We start from the raw sequence: 20,391 nt of genomic DNA, 5'->3' as shown, positions 1-20,391 counted from the left end.
AGTGGTGTGATCATGGAGAGGTCCTCTACAAGAGGAATGCTGGATTGTATTATGGCTGTTCTGCACAAAAGCTTTTTATTTGGCTCATTTTTGAGGAGAAATAAAAGGAAAACCACATGCTTTTTCATCAGCCCATTTAACTGGGCTGAAATGCCACCTTTTGTTTATCAATGACTGTGATACTTTTTCCCACTTACTGTTTCATGTAGCCAGTGAAATAACATCAGTGTTTTCAGAGCACTATATTACTTAATGTATGAATGCAGATCAACATCCCACACTGTCCTTTTCTTTCATTTCTATGACTCACCTGGGTTTAAAAAAAGAAAAAAGTGACATCTGTTGAATTGAGATTTTTCTTGACTTGTTTCAGTAATGCATAATGTATCTTCCCTTGGAACAGTACAGAGGTTGCTAATTTGTTCTTGAGAGAGTTAAGGTAACTGTTCATGAGTGCTACAGACAGGATTTTTCACAGAGTCAATTGCTTTTGCAGCCAAGACAGGTCCATGGTTCTGCTATCTATGACAGTAGAAATTTGTCTAAAACTAGTTTTGTCCCAGGGATGGACCTCTGTTGCTTTTGAGCAACATTAACTTGAGACAGAAGAACTATCTCTGTTAAAAGGTAGGAATTTTCTGAAGAGAGATTCAGTTATTTGTACTGACATTGTACTGAGACATTCTGTGTCATCCTGCCTATTTCTTCTCCATCGTGTTCCCTCATCTGAGATGTGTTTTGCATTGGTCCTCAGATTTTTTCCATTTCCATGCTTCCACGTCTCAGCTGAGGCTGGTGGGGATTAGCTCACCTTTGACAAAATAAGGTGGCTGTGACACACAAACCCCACTTTCCTTTGCAGTTTGAATAACTGTACCTAGCCAATGGCCCTTCTGTGTCAAAGAGTGAAGTATTGCCTCTAACTGCTGCTCTTGGATTCCTCTATCTGCAGCAACTGCCCAGTTGCCATGACTCTAATAAAGCATGTTTGCTTGAGTTTCCTCTGGAATTTTTGCTGGAGGACGTCCCTTCCATGGCAAGCGGATTATCTCATTATATCAGCGTGGCCAAATAGATGGGTGTGCTTCTAATCTGGGGTGTATTAACAAGTTGTTCTCATGCCTGTCAATTTTCTGTTTCTCTTGCCTGTGTTCTTTTTTCAGATGACTAAGTCGGTTACTAACCCGGAGGAGCTGGGAGGACTTGCATCGCAAATGACCAATGACTATGGGCATTTGGCTCTCCAGGGCCGAATGGCTGCAGCTACGGCAGAACCAGAGGAGGTCTGCAGTTTTTAGACCTCTTTATTCTCTGTACACGGTGGTGTTAACAAGGGTGTTCTTTTACTGTGAAGAGCACAGTAAAGGTGACAAGCCTTGTTATAAGAATTGCCCACAGAAACCCTTTGTCAAAATCTCTGGCTTTAGAAAGAAACAGCTTGGGATAAAAGTGGATCATTCCACAGACCACAGCGAAACCTCCTAAATCACTTGGGACTTTCACTTACAGGCAACTTGCAAATACAAAGAAAACTCTTAAAACTTTTAACATGTTACTGTGTGGCTTTCCTTCAATCTTGCATGTTTTGAAAAGCTACAAATATTTATATTCTTTTTTTGTCTTGCCTGTAAGTGATTTTAAGTATAACTTGCTATCCTGAAAGTGAGATTCATGCAAGGAATTGGAATGTGATGTGGGAGAAGTATCTAAGACTTGCCTCATGCTAAGTGAGGAGGATGGGCTGTTCACCTCAGTTGCATTAACCTGTTGTGGGAGTTGCTGCATCTTCTCTGAGCACAGCTGCACAGCCCTTTCATCCCTCTCTTCTTACTGGAGCATAGGAAAACTTTGTCAGGATGGGGTAGAGGGGGTCTTACCTTCTCCGGATGTATCAGATTATCTACATAAAAGTCCTTTAAAGAGTTTTTGATTTTGTGCTTACACATCCTGCTGATACACTTACTTGAATGTTTTGTGCTCAGTAGTATGTGAAAAGCAATGTCTTGCACTTGGCTCAATACTGTTAAATCAAATTACCATTTCTGCATGTTACTTTGTGCCTGAGGTTAAAGTAAGTCCGTTTGTGATACTAATGGCTGTGATTCCTGCTCATGTATTAATCCCAAATCACACCAGAATGAGGGCATATATGCAGGGACTAGAGCTACCATGTTTCAAAACAGGGACCACACATCCTAGGATGTAGGATTATTAATAAATCAGAAGCAGTAATAGCACGATTTTCCCCATTTCAGTGCTTCACATGGATGTGATTTATTCTGGAGAATGAAGACTGTGCAAGGTTCAAAACCAAGCAAAGAGAATCACATACTTACTTATTTTTGACCCGGTTTCAGCAGTGAAAGTGTTGTGTGCTTTTTACCTGTTCCACATACCTCGAGTACAGCTGATGCTGACAGGCAGTTCTGGATGATGCAGTAGTGTTGTTTAAATGTCAAGTTGTGTGTGCTTGAATTATGTCTCTTGGACTCGGTTACCTGCCCTACCCCTTCTCTTTCACGGACTCTGGGTTATTCCTGCCCTGTTTCATCGGGGAGCCTTTTATAGGGTTGTGCTTCATCTGTAGATGGAATTACATCTGTGGGGTTTTTTTCTGATCTTTGGAGAGGATATAGTGGTGAGCAGAATATTGGTATTCACCAGAGAGATGGTGTCCATTTCTGTCGACACAGTGTACCAGTATGATGTTTATTTATTTGCTTTCTTCTTTCTTCCTTTTTCCCCTGTGCCTTCTTTGCCATCTAGATCGGGTTCCAGATCAGGACTCGGGTGCAGGAACTTGGCCATGGGTGTATCTTTCTTGTGCAAAAAGCTGGAGCTCTCCAGATTTGCCCTACAGACAGCTACACCAAAAGGGAGTTGATAGAATGTGCTCGTGCTGTCACAGAAAAGGTAATATGGCTTTCCTTGTTACCCCACAGCTGTTTGTCTACCCAGCTTCCACTGGGAGTAAACCAGTCCAACTGGATTCAGGAAACTGTTTCTTTTAACTTTGCATTGTAGTACTGAATAGTGTCTGAATTACCCAAAGGTCTTGCTTCCTTCAAGCATTCGGTGTTTGTGTGCTGGATTAGCCCTTGATTAGTCCTTCCTCAGGCCTTGCAATAAAACTTCAACCTCCTGTCAGAGGGAGATTGGTCCAAAACAATAACCTAATGTGTGAGATGGCTCTTGTGCCTTATGAGGCATTCCCTGGCCACAGTTACTGTGAGGTTGGTCAGTGTAATGTGGTTTCATGCAGCAATGTCCCCTTGTTTTAGGACAGAAATAACTGCCTAGAACTGCATCTTGAGACTTGGGCTTCTTGTTCCTTGGAAACATCCCCTTCAAGTAAATAGCCTGGGTAGTTTTGTTGAACATTTTTGATGGCATCTCTCTCCTTTTATTGGACATGAACATTGAGAGTTGGTGCCAGCAGTTTTCAGATCTCACCAAGTGCCATTGGCTCAGCCTGTGTTTATGTGCTCTCAAGCTGTACCAGTTTCATGATGTATCCCAGGAGTAGTAACAATTCCAAATTTAGACAGGGGTAGACAGTACGTTGTAATTAAAGTTAAAGCTGATAAAGGGAGTAGTAATGATTCACAGGACCAACTTGCTTCCGATGACCGCCCTGTTGCTTTTTGCTGTTTCTAGGTCTCCTTGGTTTTATCTGCCCTCCAGGCAGGTAACAAAGGCACACAAGCCTGTATTACTGCAGCCAGTGCTGTGTCTGGGATAATTGCAGATCTGGATACCACTATAATGTTTGCTACTGCTGGAACACTTAATGCTGAGAACAATGAATCATTTGCAGATCACAGGTCAGTGTTGCTGAAAAAAATAGAAGACTGCATGTCCAGGGGAACAGTGGAACTGGCAGAAGAGACTGGGACGTGGAGATAAATTTTTACCATTTTTGATTCCTGTGAATGAAATTGAATGAGGCAGGGCAGTGAGAAGAATAGGAAATCTGGGATTTGATTTGTTTGTGAACTGCATACTCAAAATTATTTCTTCTTTTACCCAGATGTTGCTTTGGATTTGTTGTCCTGGCATGTCTAAACACAGATATGGGTGGGAAGGGGTGGGGAACCCTGACCAAGACTCGTGGGTGTTCCTGGAGCCATTCTTCCTTCTACCTTCCTCACCTGTGATTACTTTCGTTTTTCTTACAATATGCTGATTATTATGGATGCTCAACAGCTGGTACTTTTCTCACAGCATGGCCAGATTTTCTTCTAGTATTCAGATACAATGCTCTCTGATGCTACTGCCCAATCACTTTCTTTTCAAGATGGGCTCATTTTATTACACTGCCCTGCATTCACCCTAAATGCTCTGCTGCTGTTTTAGTAGTTGTCTTTTGGTTTGTTTTTTTTTAAACTTACACTCCTGGTCTTTGTTATGTTATGAATGGACACTGGTATGATGATTTAGATCAGCTCTTTCATGTAGCTGTTAGTCACCATAACACTAGAAAACACATTTTCCCCCTTTTCTCCTTTTCCGCTTCTTCCCTGCTTCCTCTTCTTTTGCTACAGGGAAAATATCCTGAAAACAGCAAAAGCTTTAGTTGAAGACACAAAATTGTTGGTTTCTGGTGCTGCCTCAAGTCAGGACAAACTGGCCCAAGCAGCTCAGTCATCAGCTAACACCATCACTCAGCTTGCTGAAGTAGTAAAATTGGGAGCAGCTAGCTTGGGGTCTGATGATCCTGAAACACAGGTGAGATGTTTTAAGATTTTCTGATACTCTTACAGAGAACAGTTTTCATTTGGTAGAATTTTGTGTGGATTAACGCTTTTAAGCAACGCAATATTGTTCGTCTCCTCTGGGATTTTTCTGGATTTACTCAGATATCACTTGTTTAGAATACAGTCAAAAGGCTCAAGCATTGAGTAGAACTACTCAGGCCTTTGTGTAACCCTTCTGCTTTCATTTCACTGCTATGTTCCAGCTGGGATACTTCTGGCAAAGTATTTGGTTCATTTTTGCTAACTTGCGATAGGAACTCTGGCTCATCGTGTTTTTATTCTGAAGAGCTTGCAGATCTTTAAAGCTGCCCATCCAGCTTATGTCTGCACTGTGCTGGGTATTATTTGTGTAGGCTGACAAAGTCTTGCCATTCTCCAGCTATATGTGTCTTACTTTTCAATTAACTCTACAGCTTTTTCATGTGCATTATTCCTAATAGTCAGATTTTTTTTTTTGTTTGGATCTCAGTGAAATGGAGGCAGGCGAGCGTATTGCAGATGTTTGAAAAAGACATTGATTGTTTAACTGTGTTCTAAAAATCACACCCTCATGCAGACACACTTTATTGCCTGAGCCTTATAGCTGTTTCTCATTCCATAGGTTGTTCTGATCAATGCTATCAAGGATGTTGCAAAGGCTCTTTCTGATCTCATTGGTGCTACCAAAGGAGCTGCCAGCAAACCAGCAGATGATCCATCCATGTATCAGCTAAAAGGTGCTGCCAAGGTAAAACCTTAAATTTTGTTTGCAGGTGGCTGTGCAATCACATTTGATAAACATGTGGAACTTTAACTTCAACAATTTCTGATTGCCTGAAAACTCCTTTATTTGTTTAATTATCATGGTATCATGGCCAACACAAGAGTTGGTATTTAGTTCTGTAACAAGTAGAATCCATGAAGTCTCTTAGGTCCTATTAGAAATAACAATGCTTCCCAGCTTGCCTTGCTTCATACCCTGCCATCTCTGAAAGCAGGAGGAAGGATTCACATGTTATTGTTTTCGCTTCTTCTTCAGGTGATGGTAACAAATGTCACATCCCTCTTGAAGACTGTTAAAGCAGTAGAAGATGAAGCTACTCGAGGGACGAGAGCCCTTGAGGCCACAATTGAGTACATCAAACAGGAGCTCACGGTACAGAACTAAATTCCTGTAGTGGGTTTTGCAACTTATACAAAGCTGGGAGCAACTGCTTCCTTTTTCTTTAGACCTTCAACTTTCAGTACAGATATTGTTTTCTGATCTGATGCTGTTCACTTTTTTTTGATCCTGGCTTTGGTAGTGTCTCCTCAACATCACTCTTATACTGTGTCTGCCGTTCAAACTTGTTTCTATTTTTCCCTTATTATGAAATTATTGTACCTGTGACACATGGCCTGCTATTGATATCCTGTGTACATAGGAGTTAATAATTTTTAATAGTGTGGAACTCTCTTTCACAAGTTACTGTTGTGTTTCCTCATGAAGGCCTGGCTGTTATATCCCCTCCTGTAACTCTGAGCTAAAACCTGTTCACATCTGTCATTGGAGGATTGTGCATTATCACGTCTTTCTCAGTTTGCTTTGTCTATTTGAAATGTCCCTCTTGCTTTTGTCAGCACTGCTGAGGGATGGACCTCTGGTTGTGATGCTGTAATCTCATTCATGGGGAGAGGGTGGCACATAGGTACTCAAGAAATTGTGTCAGGCTTGATCTGGAATTCCAGGGGCTGACTGAGAAACACTGAAGGATGTCTTCACACATATAAGTAGAATTCATTTTTTTGAAATTGCTTCTATTTCCGGAGAGAGAAAGTGAAAAACTGATTAACCGGGAGCACAGGATAGACCAGGCTCATTTTTGTCCAGACATTTGCATTCTGAAACCACCGGCCTGCTTAGCTTGCATTGTGTGTGGTCAAGAAACCCGATTAATTGTGCACTCCAAATTGTCCCTGCACAGTAAAAGAATGGCAAGCTAATACAGACTATACATTAAAAGAATGGCAAGCAAATACAGACTAAAACTCAGGAAAAGAAAATATGCAATCAAAATCAGGTTGCACAGCTTGTTACCTGCATCTTCCCGCAGTTCCTGTATTCCAGAATTTGTGTTGTCAGGTAATTTTAACTATTTTCACATTGTTCACCCTGCAAAATTCTGTCTTCAGGTTTCTAAGGGAGTCTAAATATAGCCAAAGAGAAAACGCTCCACCTCTGCTTTTTTAAGACACATTTGAATATTTTAGTGGTGATGTTCTCAGCCTCTACTGCTCTGTGCCAACAACCACTTGGTAGGGTCCAGCCTTTGCAGGGGAAGGATCTCCCCATGTAAGTAGACCAGCCTAAACAGCACTCAGGATGAGAAAAGAATATAATGAAAGGAACAGTAATTCTTTTCACCTGGTAAGGCTCTGAATAGCTGCCTGTAACTATCTTGTGGGTAGTTAAATGCAGATGAGATTAATGGGCAGCCTTTTTTATTGTCTTCTTCCCTCAGCTTATTGTTCCTCTCTGTAGGTGAGCAGGCTTATCAGATCCAGGCCTGTGACAAGCAGGAATTATATCCAAGTACTCCAGATATGTTTCTAATTTCCTGCTGTTCGAAGGCTGCTTCCGTTTGCTGTCTCTTTCTCATGGCTGTTCTGCTTTGACTTGACTGGTACCAGACTCTTCCTGCTTTCACTTTTAGGTGTTCCAGTCAAGCGAGGTTCCAGAGAAGACATCATCACCTGAAGAATCAATCCGGATGACGAAAGGAATCACCATGGCAACTGCCAAAGCTGTTGCAGCTGGGAACTCATGCAGGCAGGAGGATGTGATTGCTACAGCAAATCTGAGCCGCAAAGCAGTAGCTGACATGCTAACAGCTTGTAAGGTAAAGATTCCCTTCCTTGCCTGAGATTGATCTTTTTGTGTTTGTGTGCCTCTAAATCCATAGAACATTATATATTTTCAGTTTTCTGCTTTTCATATGAGAAAGTTAAGATCATTTTAAGGGAACCTCTCTAAGAAAGGATTTTTTGTGCCATGCACACAAGAAAACCCCAGCACTGATATTCACTGTTTTCTTTTTGTGAAAATGAGGAATTTTATTTGAGCTGAATTTTCCTGGTTTCCAGTCAGAAGACAAACAATTTGTGCAAGTAGTAGAATATACACATATTCCTGTGGTCACAAATGTAATTTCAATATTCCTAGAACAGTGAAAGGATGGGTGAAAGGAATCCCTTTGACCTATCTTTAGTAGTTCTTTTCCCCCTGACTAAATCTGTTGGTTTGCTCAATTTCTTTTGTACTTTTCAAAAATGTGTGCAACTTTTACTGTGAATTTTTTATAAAAATAGCTGTAGACCTATGAAAACAGTGTAGCTCTATTTTCTACACTGTATGCTGCATAAATGACTGTTAAGCCATTTGGCCTTGTTCTGATGATAAAAAAATCTAGACATAAATGGTTAAAAAATGTGATTATGAAGATCTCCTTCCTTTTCATTTTCAGTAGTGACTGTAGTAGTAAACTGCCTTTGCCTATAAATCATAGTTATTTACTTTTACCTTTCCATGTATGGAAGGTGACAGTGAAATAATGGTGCTCTCTTAGAGAATTGCTTTTGGTGTTTTTAAATGCAGCTTCACCCTCTGTGTGGTGTCTGATTTTCAGTATCTGGTCAAATCCTAACTGCATCAGTCCCAGACTGAATTTTAGCCTAATACTGCCCAAACAGAAGGGTCATGTTTGTTTCAAAAATTATTCTCTTTCAAAAGTGCAAGTTCTGATTTAGAACTGCCTTTCTACAAAACCATTGAATGAAACTTTTTACATTGACTTAGTTTTGTAGCAGGTTTTTTAGTGTATAACTATTCTTCACCATTTTGCATGCTTTAGATTTTGATTTATCTTTCCAAACAGACAGCAAATTCTCAGGAACAGAATCCTCTGGTTTTAGTAATGTTATAAAACACTTCCATGCAGTCACAGCCCAGTACATACTTTTGAACATCTATTTATAAACATTCCTGTTTATGTTTACATTTGCTCACAGTTGATTTTATAATTTAAGTGGTTTGTGCATTGTAAGTAGCAAGTGGCTGACAGGATGAAACTCCCTGTCAAAACCTGTAGAGGTCTGGGATGCTGGAAAAGCCTTTGTGATATCCCAGAGAATTGCTTTCACAAAGGAAGGAGTCTTCAGAAAGAGAAGGGCTGGGAATCATTTTACTTGCTGTAATGATACAGTGCCAAGGCCCTAGATCTAGTCTACTTTCTTAAGACCAAGAGCATTTTGGACAAACAAGAATAAAAGTCTCCAAGAATACTAACTTTATGCATTATCTAAAATGTGTGAGAAAATAACTATATCATTTAACAAATATTTTAAATGCACAGTTTTAATCAGACTTGATTTATAAAATCTTGTTCCTACAAATTTTGCTCAGAGTCTTAGGAATCTTATACCATTAATTCTACAGATTGATTACTGGATGTGGCATTTCCATGATAATCCACATTCTTTGAATTTTGATGATAGGAACCAGCAATCTTAGCCCTGCTATGCTGTAAATGCTGTGTGATGCAATGGGACTTGGGTTTTGTGATATTTGACAAACACTGGAGGGGTTTTATAGTGATATTAAGGTATTTTGTAGAAATAGCACTGATAGATTATCAGATCTTTATGTTCTTTGAGCCAAGACAAAAGTGCATGTGTATGATCTAGGGTAGAATTGTACAGAACATAGCTCCGACTTCCCCAGTGTCAGGAATTTGAATGCAAGCTCTATCTAATTGTCTGTTGCCTAAGGAATGTAGTATAAGGAGTTTGAATTAACAGTTATGTAGATGCCTGTGCTTGGTCTGCTGTAGATGAATTTACAGTGCTCATTACTAATTCATACTGTTCTTATGAGCAGATGCCATTTCAAAAGACAATAAGGATGCTTTATTGTGGGATGTACTGAGACAACTCTCACTAAAGTCGTGGAAATGCTGTAATTTATTGAATGTTAGAGCAGGCTCTAAGATAACAATTTCTTCTTTTTTATTACGTCTTTGTATAAAATGATGCCATAATTAACCTGTGTGCAGTATCACTATCTATATATCACAGTATCACTTCGGCAGTAGTTGCTGTTGGAAAGGAAGCAGATATGAAAGGCCTGTCAAACCCACAGGAAGCAATGGAAGTGAGCAATCACTTTGATCATTCCACAGGTAGTAGATAGAGAGAAACAACTTGTCACCTTTTCTCAGCACTGGTTGGGCTGCTGCTGGTGGCACTGGAGGGAGCTAAGCAGAGCACTGAATGGAGCACAGGCCCTGGGAGGAGATCCAGCCCAGCTGTGGTCCAGCCAGGGAAGAGACAGCTCCAGGGGGAGCTCACAGCAGCCCCCCCACACCTTCCTCCACAAGGCACCAGTGGTGCTGATGGGGCAGGAGTTGTACTAGAGGCAGGTACTGCTGGCTGCCTTACTGCTGGGAAAGCATGTGGAGAGAAAAGGAGGGCTGACAGTGAAGGAAGCCTCAGCATGAAGAAACAAATGTGTGTTCTGGTTCTTCAGACACATTTCAGTTTGAGATGCTTGGGCGGACCTTCTGCCCAGGACTGGAGGAGAAGACATTTCTCTTGCGAGTCCTGACTGGTGCAGTAAGATGTTTGGATGTTCCTGGGTTACAGAAATTATTTCCTAAAATTACTTCTCTCACCTCTTTAGGCTGCTGTGAAGTATATAGAATTTATACTGAACCTTTAAAATCTCCCAAAATACTCTGATAGCAGTCTTGGCTACATATGCAAAACACAGAAGGAACTTTATACTTTCCTCCTGCAGATGCTTACTCTAATTCCCTGTGTTACAGTAATATTTAAGTGCAGAAGACACATTTTAGGATGCTTTACAATATATGTATAAGAACACTCAGGGGCCCTTTGCCCTGTTTAAAAAATTAAAAAAAAAAAAACAAAAAACTGTTCTGAACTCTTCAGATTTCAGCAGCTGGTTTGAAGTACGCTGAAGATGAGGAAAATCAGTCCTGTTCCTGCCATCTCCATCCCCCTCAGCCAGGGTGTTGGTGGGATGAGGAGGGGGAGCCCGCTCCGTTTCTGTGCTCTGCTCATCCCGAGCTTCCCTGCAGAGGGAGCCCAGAGACCAGCGCCTGCCCTGGCTCGGGATCTTGCGGGCTGCAGGAAGGGCCGAAAATAAGTGAGCCGTGAGATAATCCCCCATCTCAACGCGAGATAAGAGGCTGCAGGAATGGAAGGAGCTGTTCTGCGAGAGGAAGTGCTATGCGTTTTGGGAACTTCCACTTGGCAACAAGTGCTACTTCTGCTCGATAAAAAAGTTCCCTAGAAGTTTATTGTAGAAAATACGAGGCTTGAAGAGGCTGCAGGTTTCACTTTTTATTAAAAATAAAATGGTTTAATTAGTCGGGCTTATATTACATGCCAGACATTACACTTAGTGGAAATCCTTACAAAGGCCTGACTCTGCTGCAGCTTCTCTCTGTGTTTAAACAGATGGTTCCAGCACTGCTATTGCTGTGTTAAATCTCTCTGTCAAGCTAACACCATTAACGAGCTTTTACAGAACTGGAGCACTGCTGCTCTTCCAGCACCATTTGCTTACAGCAGAAATGGCTGGCCTTAAGCTCAAATGTCCTTTGCACACTCTAAAAAAATCTCCTCCCTTCTCTTTCCCCCATCTCTGTGTGCTGATCTTCACTTGTGGGAGCCATTTTGGATATTAATATTGTTTTGCCTTCTCAGCAAGCATCATATCACCCAGATGTGAGTGAAGAAGTTCGGGAGAGAGCCCTGCGCTTTGGAACAGAATGTACCCTGGGATACTTGGAACTCCTGGAGCATGTTCTCCTGGTAAGGAGTCATCTGCATGCATATAGTGCATTGCTTCCAAGGAGAGTCATCTCCCTGCCCTCTTTCTATAGTGACTGCTAGTGACACATTTTTATCAGTTTGTCACAAGGTTATGAAGTTTTGTTGTCAAAGAAAGCTAAAGGAAACTCAAAACTTCAGCTCAAACTGTGAGACAGAAGGAATACTGGAGTACTTAAATGGAGCTGTGTTCTGGATCAGATTGGAAGCAGTACAGATCTGAACCTAAAAAAGGTCCCTGACAAAGAAATTTTTAAGCCCACAATAAACACTAGACATATGAGACACAGGCCTGTCTCCCAGACTGAAGAGGTTGCACAATCTTTATTGAAAGCATTGTTACATGCCTCTCACAGCCACACCTACTCCAAGCCATCCCAAAATCCCCAGCCAGCACTGCCTCACAAAGAACTCTCCAACACATCAGACATGGCACCCCCAAAGCTCTGCATAAAACTTCTACACTCAAATCCAAACTCATGAATCCTGCTATCAGTGGGCTTTGCTTAACCATACATAATTATCATGTAATATATTAGTTATCCTATAATATTTGTTCTTCTGTTCCTATTACTTTTGTAGGAAGCAATAAGATGTGTTTGAACTAATATTTATGAGATATTGAAGTCTCTGGAGAAGACTTAAATCAGCAATCAGCTTCATGGATGACCAGCAGTTTCTTTTAGGTCACTCTCAGCTGACACATTGAAGTATCTGAAACTGAAATTTGCAGCCATAACTGCAGAATAGCAAACCCAAATCAGTTTTTCTGCTGAGAACAACACATGTATAGTTATTTGCATCAACTCGCTGACATTTATATATAAAGTAAAAGTACAGTCACAGTTGTGCTTGCCACTAGCAGGTAAAATAGTTTTTAAAAAATGGAATTTGCTAATGGAATTCTTAGAGCTGTATTGCAGTAAGTGATTTAGCATTAGATGTCTGATCCATTTTTAGTTTAGAGGACTGTGAGGAATTTTTCATATTTGACCCCTAGAATGCTGGCAGTATGTGTTTCAAACTAAGTACCAGAACAGACCAAAAACTTAAATCAATTCTTGCTCATTTTATTTGTCTCTCTGCTAAGTCAAGAGCCTGTTACTTCAATAAAATGGAATATGCCTTTCTTACTGTAGGCCTCTTTATTTTCAGTGCCCTAAAGCCACAAGCAAGTTCTGCCCCCTTGTACCACTCCCTGTCCCTTCCCTAGTGTTTGCTGCTTTAGAAAACTCTGGTGGTTTAGAACCCCTAGCTCTGCAATCTCATTTAATTTATAACCTCCAGAAATGCAGATCATGTGGGATTAGCAATCTCTCATTGGTCCATCTGGCACCCTGTGACACAGCTGTCAGGAAGTTCATGGTCAGGCTAGGCATGCTTGCATGGGTGCCTCAACACAGGGGTGCCAAGGGGTATTCAGCAGCCATATTTCTTTGAAAATGGTACTTGTTAGGTGCAAGAATTGTCAGATGCAGTATCTAAAATTTCTCAAACCAGTGTATTAACTTGTGTAGAGGTTGCATTGGGCAAGTGACTTGTTTGTTCAAAGGACTATTCCACTAATCACCTAGCTAGGGGTAGGGCCAGGAACACACTAATTCCAGCTGTATGGCCTGCACATCTTAGTAAAACTCCTTGCAGGATGTACTAGTGAGGTTCAAGACGAGCCTGCCCTCCTGCATATCCATTTGCTCTATCCTGTTTAGTATTGATCCATGCCGAGTTGAGTGGAAGTCTGGAGCTTTGGTTGTCCATGACTGCAGGGATGAAACTGCTGGCAGTTCTAAACTGGTTTTAAAACAACTCTGTTTTGGTTCTTTTCAGCCTAGTTTTAAAATTTGCTCAGTTTTTTCAATTCCAGTATTGTCAACACTAGTACAGATAGTACTAGTGTTACAGTTACTGGAATAAAAAATGGCATTCTTTGTTATAGACCTGATTACATTTGAGTGGTTTATTGACATTTTTGATTTTGACCTTTTTGCTTATATTTGGAAGACAATCCTTGAGATGCTCAGTTTCTGCCGTTAGAAGAATTTATGCCATGTATAAATTTTGGTTATAACTGTGTTATTATATTTTGTTAGTGTTGGAGATTGTTTAGCTATTGAGGGTTCATGTACTTGTGATTACTGTGGAAACTTGTTGACAGGAGGCCAGACACACATACGTTGATATGGCAGTTCCAGAGAGAGAATTCCTCTTGTAGCAGAGTTCTCATTAGGCAAATTTAGGAAAATAACATGGTTTAATTTATTTTGTCAAAGTCAAATTGCATTTGACTGCAATATGGCAACACTCTGGCAAAAAGATGCAATCTGTTTTCAGTATGCACCTAGAGAGGCTTGCAGGGGAGTTTCTGAAACATTAAGATGTACACCTGGATCTGACTTTCATGACTCAACCATTTGTTTTGCTCTTAAAGCTCTATCTATGTCTGTCACTCTTTCTCAGAAGGAGCTTTTGAGTATGCATAAATCCAGAACTTAACATTTTTCTTTACAATATGTTAATTAAAAATGCATATGTTCCTGTTCAGGGAAAGAATTCAACTTCGCTCTTGGAGTGTCTTAGTGTTTTTCATTTGAAGAAGCACAGTTTAATACTTGATGCAAATATAGTTCAGAGATGTTTATCTTTTCTTTCTGTTTGAGAGTGTTGACATTTGCATTGTGTTCATCATCGCTGATCTTTTCAGAACAGGCAACTGGCACTTTCAGAACTCTGTAATTCTGTCCCTCAGAAATATGGATGAACCACTCTGTCAGTACTTCAAAATCACCTTCTCTCCAAGAGTGTGAAAAGACTGAGCTTGATGCAGAAGTATAATGACTAAAATGCCTGAGAACAGAGTGCTAAAGCTGCAGATTCCTCGCAGATACTCAAATGTGTGCCTCTGTTTTGGATAATTCTGTCCTAGATTTAGGATTGAGAACTTCCAACAACATTGTCAGTTCCTGTAGCTGTGCAAGACAGTGCTACTTTCCTGGAGTGCATCCAACACTGTAGTGTAAGCCTTTGGTCCTAGTGCTTCACTGACATTACAGTTGTCTCGCTACAATTACTATACAAAATAAATCTTTCACTAGAGTGCCTTGGGAATCTTCCAGCATTCTGGAATACTTACTAATGTGCATTCTCTTTCTCTAGATTCTTCAAAAAGCAACTCCAGAGCTAAAGCATCAGCTGGCCTCTTTCTCCAAGCGGGTTGCAGCTGCTGTCACAGAGCTTATCCAGTCAGCAGAAGCAATGAAGGGTGAGTTGGGAAGCTGGGCTGCCAGTGTGGTGTGCTCATTACTCCAGAGATGATGATCTGATATTCTGTGTGATATACACTGCAGGGTCTCCTCAGTTATTTCCTGCTGTTATCACTACATGATCCCTGGAAATGAAACTGAACTATAAGCAATTTTCATATGTGAGAATCCATTTTTTCTTTCCTCCTTCTCTCCTTATCTCCTAATATAGTTACTATTTCTCATAAAACAGTGATCTACATTATGCTATTTCCTGTTCAAGCAGCTTTATTGAATTCTTCAGTTTTTCCTGTGTTCTCTTATGTTTCAAAATTTCCATTTCCATTTGCTAACAAGGCAAGCCAATATCAGACCTCTTCTATTCCCTAGGTGTTTTTTAAAGATCTTTATATTATTCTCATCTTTGGACACATTTATTAATTTCTGGAAATTTTTGCATTTTAATTAATAGTCACTAAAATGAAAAAGCACTTCTTATTTCTTTTTTCACTTGCTGCCTGTAGAGAATGTCTTTAGTCACTTTAGAAGCTTTTTTTTTTGTGGGAAGTAAAATGTTTTTTAACGATTCACAATTTTCTTTCCTTATTTTTATTAATAAATACGCAATAAAATTGTCTCCTAACAAATTTAACATGTAAATGTTTTAACCTTTGTGAAATGCCTTTTTTTGAAAAAGTAACAGCTACATTTTACAAATTTGGGGTTGTCTGTATTTGTACTTGCTACCTTCTTTTTTTTTTCCCATTTATCTGACAGTGTTAGGATTTAATATAGAACACCTTCATCCTGTACCGCCTTTGAGCTAAGAAATGGTTTTTAGGCCATGCCTTTAGAGGTTATTGACTACTTCTGGCTGTTTCATTGTTTTCCTCAATTCAGAAATGAATGCTTTCTTGTGGGTCTATCCTCTGCAACACTTTCTGAATCTTGTCATTCAGAGAATGGTTAGGAAATCAAAAATAATAATGCACTGACAGCTTCCAAAAATCTGAAACCACTTCCAGCCAAGTATTCATTTTGTGGATCTACAAAATTTCTTTGAGAAAAGAGAAATGCCAAAAAGTCAACAGCAAAAAATAGTTACCCCTCAGATGTGATACAGAAACTGCTTTGGCCTTTTCATCACTTCAGAAACACACTGCTAATGGTGTGCTTCCTTCAGTCAGTGCTAACTTCATCCCCAGCCACTGCCAGCAAACAGACTGCCAGGTCAGTGCAGGGGTGACTGCAAAGTGTGCTGGCAGTGAAGTGTTTGCTGTAGCCTGTTCTCTCTATCACTGTGTCAGTCTTCTCAATGTACCCTATGATACATTGGTCAAGTTAGGAGCTGTCTGAGAGGACCTCTGATAAACACAAGTTGAATGACAGCTGGTTTTGTTCCCAGTACACACAGTATCCCTTTTTGAAGCTTCTTTGCTTACACAATTATTAAGTGTCTTTCATGAAAGAATAATCCACCTAAATACTTCTTTCCCCTCTTCTTTAGAGTTTTCTCTGTGACATAAGCCACTGTTTTCATGCCATTATGGCACTAAAATCAGCTTTCTGTTTGTACAATCTGTATTGGACACTTGAGGTGTGATTGCAATTCCCCCTGTTTGAGTGGCAGCTCACAGTGACACTGAAGTTATTGTCTCCGTCTCTATTAATTTCAGGGACAGAGTGGGTGGATCCAGAAGACCCAACAGTCATTGCAGAGACAGAGCTATTAGGGGCTGCAGCATCAATTGAGGCTGCAGCAAAGAAGTTAGAGCAGCTGAAACCAAGAGCCAAGCCCAAGGTGAGTGTCCATCCCCATTGTTTGGTTGAGGTTAACAAGGCAGAGGATGCACTTTGCTACTGGCCACAATAATGTTATAAACAATCAAACCTTGCATGAGTCTCAATGCCACAATTGCTCTGCTCTGGATAGCACTTACCCCTGAGGGTAGAGAGGGTAAAAAGGTCCTTTTCAGGGAGTGAGCCAAGCACCGGCCATAAGCAAGCCAAGGAAGAGGAGCCAAATGTTAGAAACGCTTGTAAGAGTTATGGCATCATTACCATTGATTATTTACCTTTCTATTTCCAAACATATGTTATTGCTGTGTAGTCATTCTTACTTGCTTTCTTTTGAAGACCCTTTGTTCACATCTGAATTTGTATGGTATAGCAGAAGAAAGCAGCAGTAACACACTTAGGATTCAAGAGAATGTAAATGACCTGCAGGATTTTCTAAGACTAAAACCAGCATTTTATGTCATGCTTAGAGAGCAGCTGTTTCAGTATGGAATCAGACATGTTGTATGATCACTTCCATGTCACTTTCCTGAAGGAAATTCAATTACAGTCCATTATGATATCAAGTAGTGTTGCATGTTTCCAGGTCATTTCAAATGTGTCTCTGAAGATACTATAAAATTAAGCCAACTATTTTCACATGCAGTACAGAGGGAGTATATGAAACTGGTGGATCCCAGAGAATTGCTACCTTTTGCCTGGTGTTAACAGGCATGTTTTAGTAAAAATTACTATGTTGCATCTTTTTAAAAGAAAAACATGTTTTGGTAGTGTAATTGATGTCAGGAAAGGACTATATATCTATTTTCCTCTTTATGCTGCTTTGTCTGTTGCAATCTGTTCAAGTCTGTTTTCAAAGTAAAGCTAATGAGAAGTCTTTCTAAATAGCAGAGCCTCAAGACCATTCATTCAGTGTTGGATGATTGTATTGGTGCAGGGCAGTATTTTGTTATTTAGGAGCATCAGATGAAATAGTTCTTGGAAGCTTCAGCCTTTAAGGACCTCCCACCCCCCACTCCCTGTTTAGTGATAGAAATAAATTAGCTCATTAAAAAATGCTTTGTCTGAATTTTTTAACAAGTCTATCCATTTTGTTTATAAAGAAAAATGGTCCTTTATAATGAGGTTCCACAGGCTGAGTCTGAGAAGTGGAAAAGTCCTCCATCACCTTTTCTATACAGTTACTGCACAATAGCACATGTGTGTTGCCTGGTAACCATGGAGCAGTTTCCTTCCAACATCTAAGCCCCTCCAGGGTTGTTGTAATTTCCCAGTGAATACAGTTCTCACACTTGCTCATTATTTAATGTTAATTTGAATATCCAGTCTGCTTGTGACTTGCAGGTTTGTTTATAATTTTCTGGAACTAAAATTCATATCCAACTGTTTGATTTGGGATTTCAGCAGCCTTTGCATCCTTTTCAGGCCTTTGCATTCTGGAATCTCTTTCACAATAGAGATTATAATCCACATCAAAAACTACTAGGAAGATCACAGAATGGCTCAAATAGGACTTTTTCTGCTGCAGACTTGTAGCTTGTACTCTCCCAGAGTAGGATTTCTTGTGGTGAACAGGATCTGTCTTTTTAATGCCCGTCTTTGACAATAACCCAGACTGTTGTAGTAGGAATACTTAGACTAGGTGAGGGTTGCTTTGTCTTGTACTCAGTCTATGAAATGCAGGAATAGGAGTTATTTTCTACAATGGAACAGACTATCTAGACAATATCTTGCTTTGGTTAGCAGCAATCATCATCAAGTGAACTTGCAGAGGAGTCCTCAGTTGGTAATTTTAGAATGTCTACCTGCAGGAAATCTATCATTACTAGCTGGTGGCTAATTCTCTATTTTTTGGTAAAGTTTTTTATTGGTGCAGGGAATGAAAGTAATTTGATTTAAGCTTGAAATTTTGATCTTTGTGTTCCAGTTTCTTTTACCTCTAAAAAAATCCCCAAGCGTTGAAGGTAGAGTTTCATCTCATTTGTTCTACCATCTTAAATTTTTTAATATTTGGATTTTTTTTTCTTCTTTTCCTTGTTTCCTCTTCATATTTTTGCACGTATCATACCTCCCTTGATGTGTTAAACTGACACAAATAGCATGAGACATCATTTTCTGCTACTGGGAATCAGCTTATCCCAGAGAACAATTTCTAATGAGACACTGCTAACTGCTGCCCATGCTTTATTGTATAATGCTTATTTTGTTGCTTTAAATCCGGTTATTTAAATCCGGTTATTTATCTGGTTATTTGGCTGCAAGTGAATGTGCTCCCAAAACACTTAGTCCACTAGCCCACAGCCCCATTGACACCCCATAAATGTCTGTATGTCTTCTGAGCTCGTATCTTGGAAGAACTTCAAGGACTCTCCTGAGTAGCTGGTGTTACTACTGTCTGTAACACAAAACATGTTCAGTATTCTCCTTGCAGTATTCAAGGTGGGAAATGATCTGAGAAGCTATGAGATCTTTATGGTTTATTAAGCAGGAGTTGGCTGTCATGCTTCCTACAAGCACAATTACTTTTCCTGAATGTGTACTCTTATTTTTTCTGTTTTCCATTTGGAGAGTTAGTTGTATTTCAATGCAGACACACATTCCTTCTGTTACATAAAACAACACCCCCCAAAACTAGTAATTTTCTGAAAAAGAAAACTATTTTGTCTAATAAAATCTTCATGCTAATACTGGGCAAAAAGCACTTATAAGTAAAAAGGTGTGGTAGATGAGGTATAACAGGAGAGAGCATTGCTGTCCCCACCCTGCTCTGTCTGCTCTTCAAGCTTCTGTGCAGGCCTCTGCCTCCAGACACGGGTATCTTATAGTCAGTAAACGTTCCCTGCTGGTAGCTTTCAGCAGTTGGTCCTTTGTTTTTTTAACCCAAGATGAATCAAACCTGGATGCCTTTTTCTGCAAGACTCTGTGTGATATGTTTGATATATTAGGTTGTTATTTAATCCAACTATATATCAAACATATTCCTACAGTGTCCTGCCCTGTCTCCGGGGGTTTTAACATAGTAGAAGGCAATATGAAGGAGTATAGACACTCACAAGCAGGTTTAGAAGACTTCCTGTAAACTCCTAATCTAATCTGGTATAAAATACATACATGAAGTGCTCCTTTATCAGTAGAGTTGCTATTGGAGATATTTCAAAGTTGTGTAGGGCTCTTTGTGACAGTGAGCTGCACCTGTGCCAAGAACTGACTTTCACTGAAATGCTTATTGTGCTTTCCATGGCTCAGTGCAATAATTCATATTGATTTGCTCATTATAAAGTTGAAGATTAGAGGTGCTTGAAAATAAAACAGTTTGTCTTTTGTAATTTTTGCTACTGTTTTGCAATGAGATTGGGGGCTTGCTTGTTTTTTTATTAACCCTGACTTTATTTATGCCACCCCTAATAATGGAGATGCTGTAGAAAAATGGTTAAAATAGAGTACAAAAACATATCATTTTTGTGTTGTTTTCAATGACATAATCATTTTAAGGCTATTCTATTCTAAAGACTTTGTAGTGAGCCAAATGTTTGTCTGTTCTGGTGACTTAATTTTCCAATCCATTTATAGCTCTACATGGTAATAACAGCGTATTAGTTCAAGCTTGAGGAAAATGAGATGTTGATCTCCATGGGGGCTGCTTGAGGAAGGAGAAGCTAATCACTTTTGTCATAGATCTGGTTTTCTAAAGAAACCTGCTCTAAAATTTCACAATGTGGTATTTT

At 39.9% G+C, this 20,391-nt stretch overlaps 1 protein-coding gene across 12 annotated transcripts in view; it reads left to right on the top strand.

The window, feature by feature from the left end:
• TLN2 (talin 2) overlaps positions 1 to 20,391 on the top strand; it is a 142,011-nt gene that overhangs the window by 110,165 nt on the left and 11,455 nt on the right. For 11 of the 12 annotated variants that reach the window (XM_021554185.4, XM_085588178.1, XM_021554184.4 and 8 more), the window contains 10 exons: positions 1,164 to 1,283; positions 2,767 to 2,913; positions 3,658 to 3,824; positions 4,545 to 4,728; positions 5,359 to 5,484; positions 5,776 to 5,892; positions 7,430 to 7,615; positions 11,505 to 11,612; positions 14,784 to 14,889; positions 16,546 to 16,670. In XM_021554185.4, coding sequence (XP_021409860.2) covers positions 1,164 to 1,283; positions 2,767 to 2,913; positions 3,658 to 3,824; positions 4,545 to 4,728; positions 5,359 to 5,484; positions 5,776 to 5,892; positions 7,430 to 7,615; positions 11,505 to 11,612; positions 14,784 to 14,889; positions 16,546 to 16,670 — 1,386 coding nt within the window. The remainder of the gene's footprint in view (positions 1 to 1,163; positions 1,284 to 2,766; positions 2,914 to 3,657; positions 3,825 to 4,544; positions 4,729 to 5,358; positions 5,485 to 5,775; positions 5,893 to 7,429; positions 7,616 to 11,504; positions 11,613 to 14,783; positions 14,890 to 16,545; positions 16,671 to 20,391) is intronic. The other variant, XM_085588179.1, reaches the window with a different exon arrangement.

Source organism: Lonchura striata, chromosome 10 (genome assembly GCF_050655825.1).
Source record: "Lonchura striata isolate lonStrDom1 chromosome 10, ASM5065582v1, whole genome shotgun sequence".
Lineage (NCBI taxonomy): Eukaryota > Metazoa > Chordata > Aves > Passeriformes > Estrildidae > Lonchura > Lonchura striata.
This window is presented reverse-complemented; position numbering and strand designations above follow the sequence as displayed.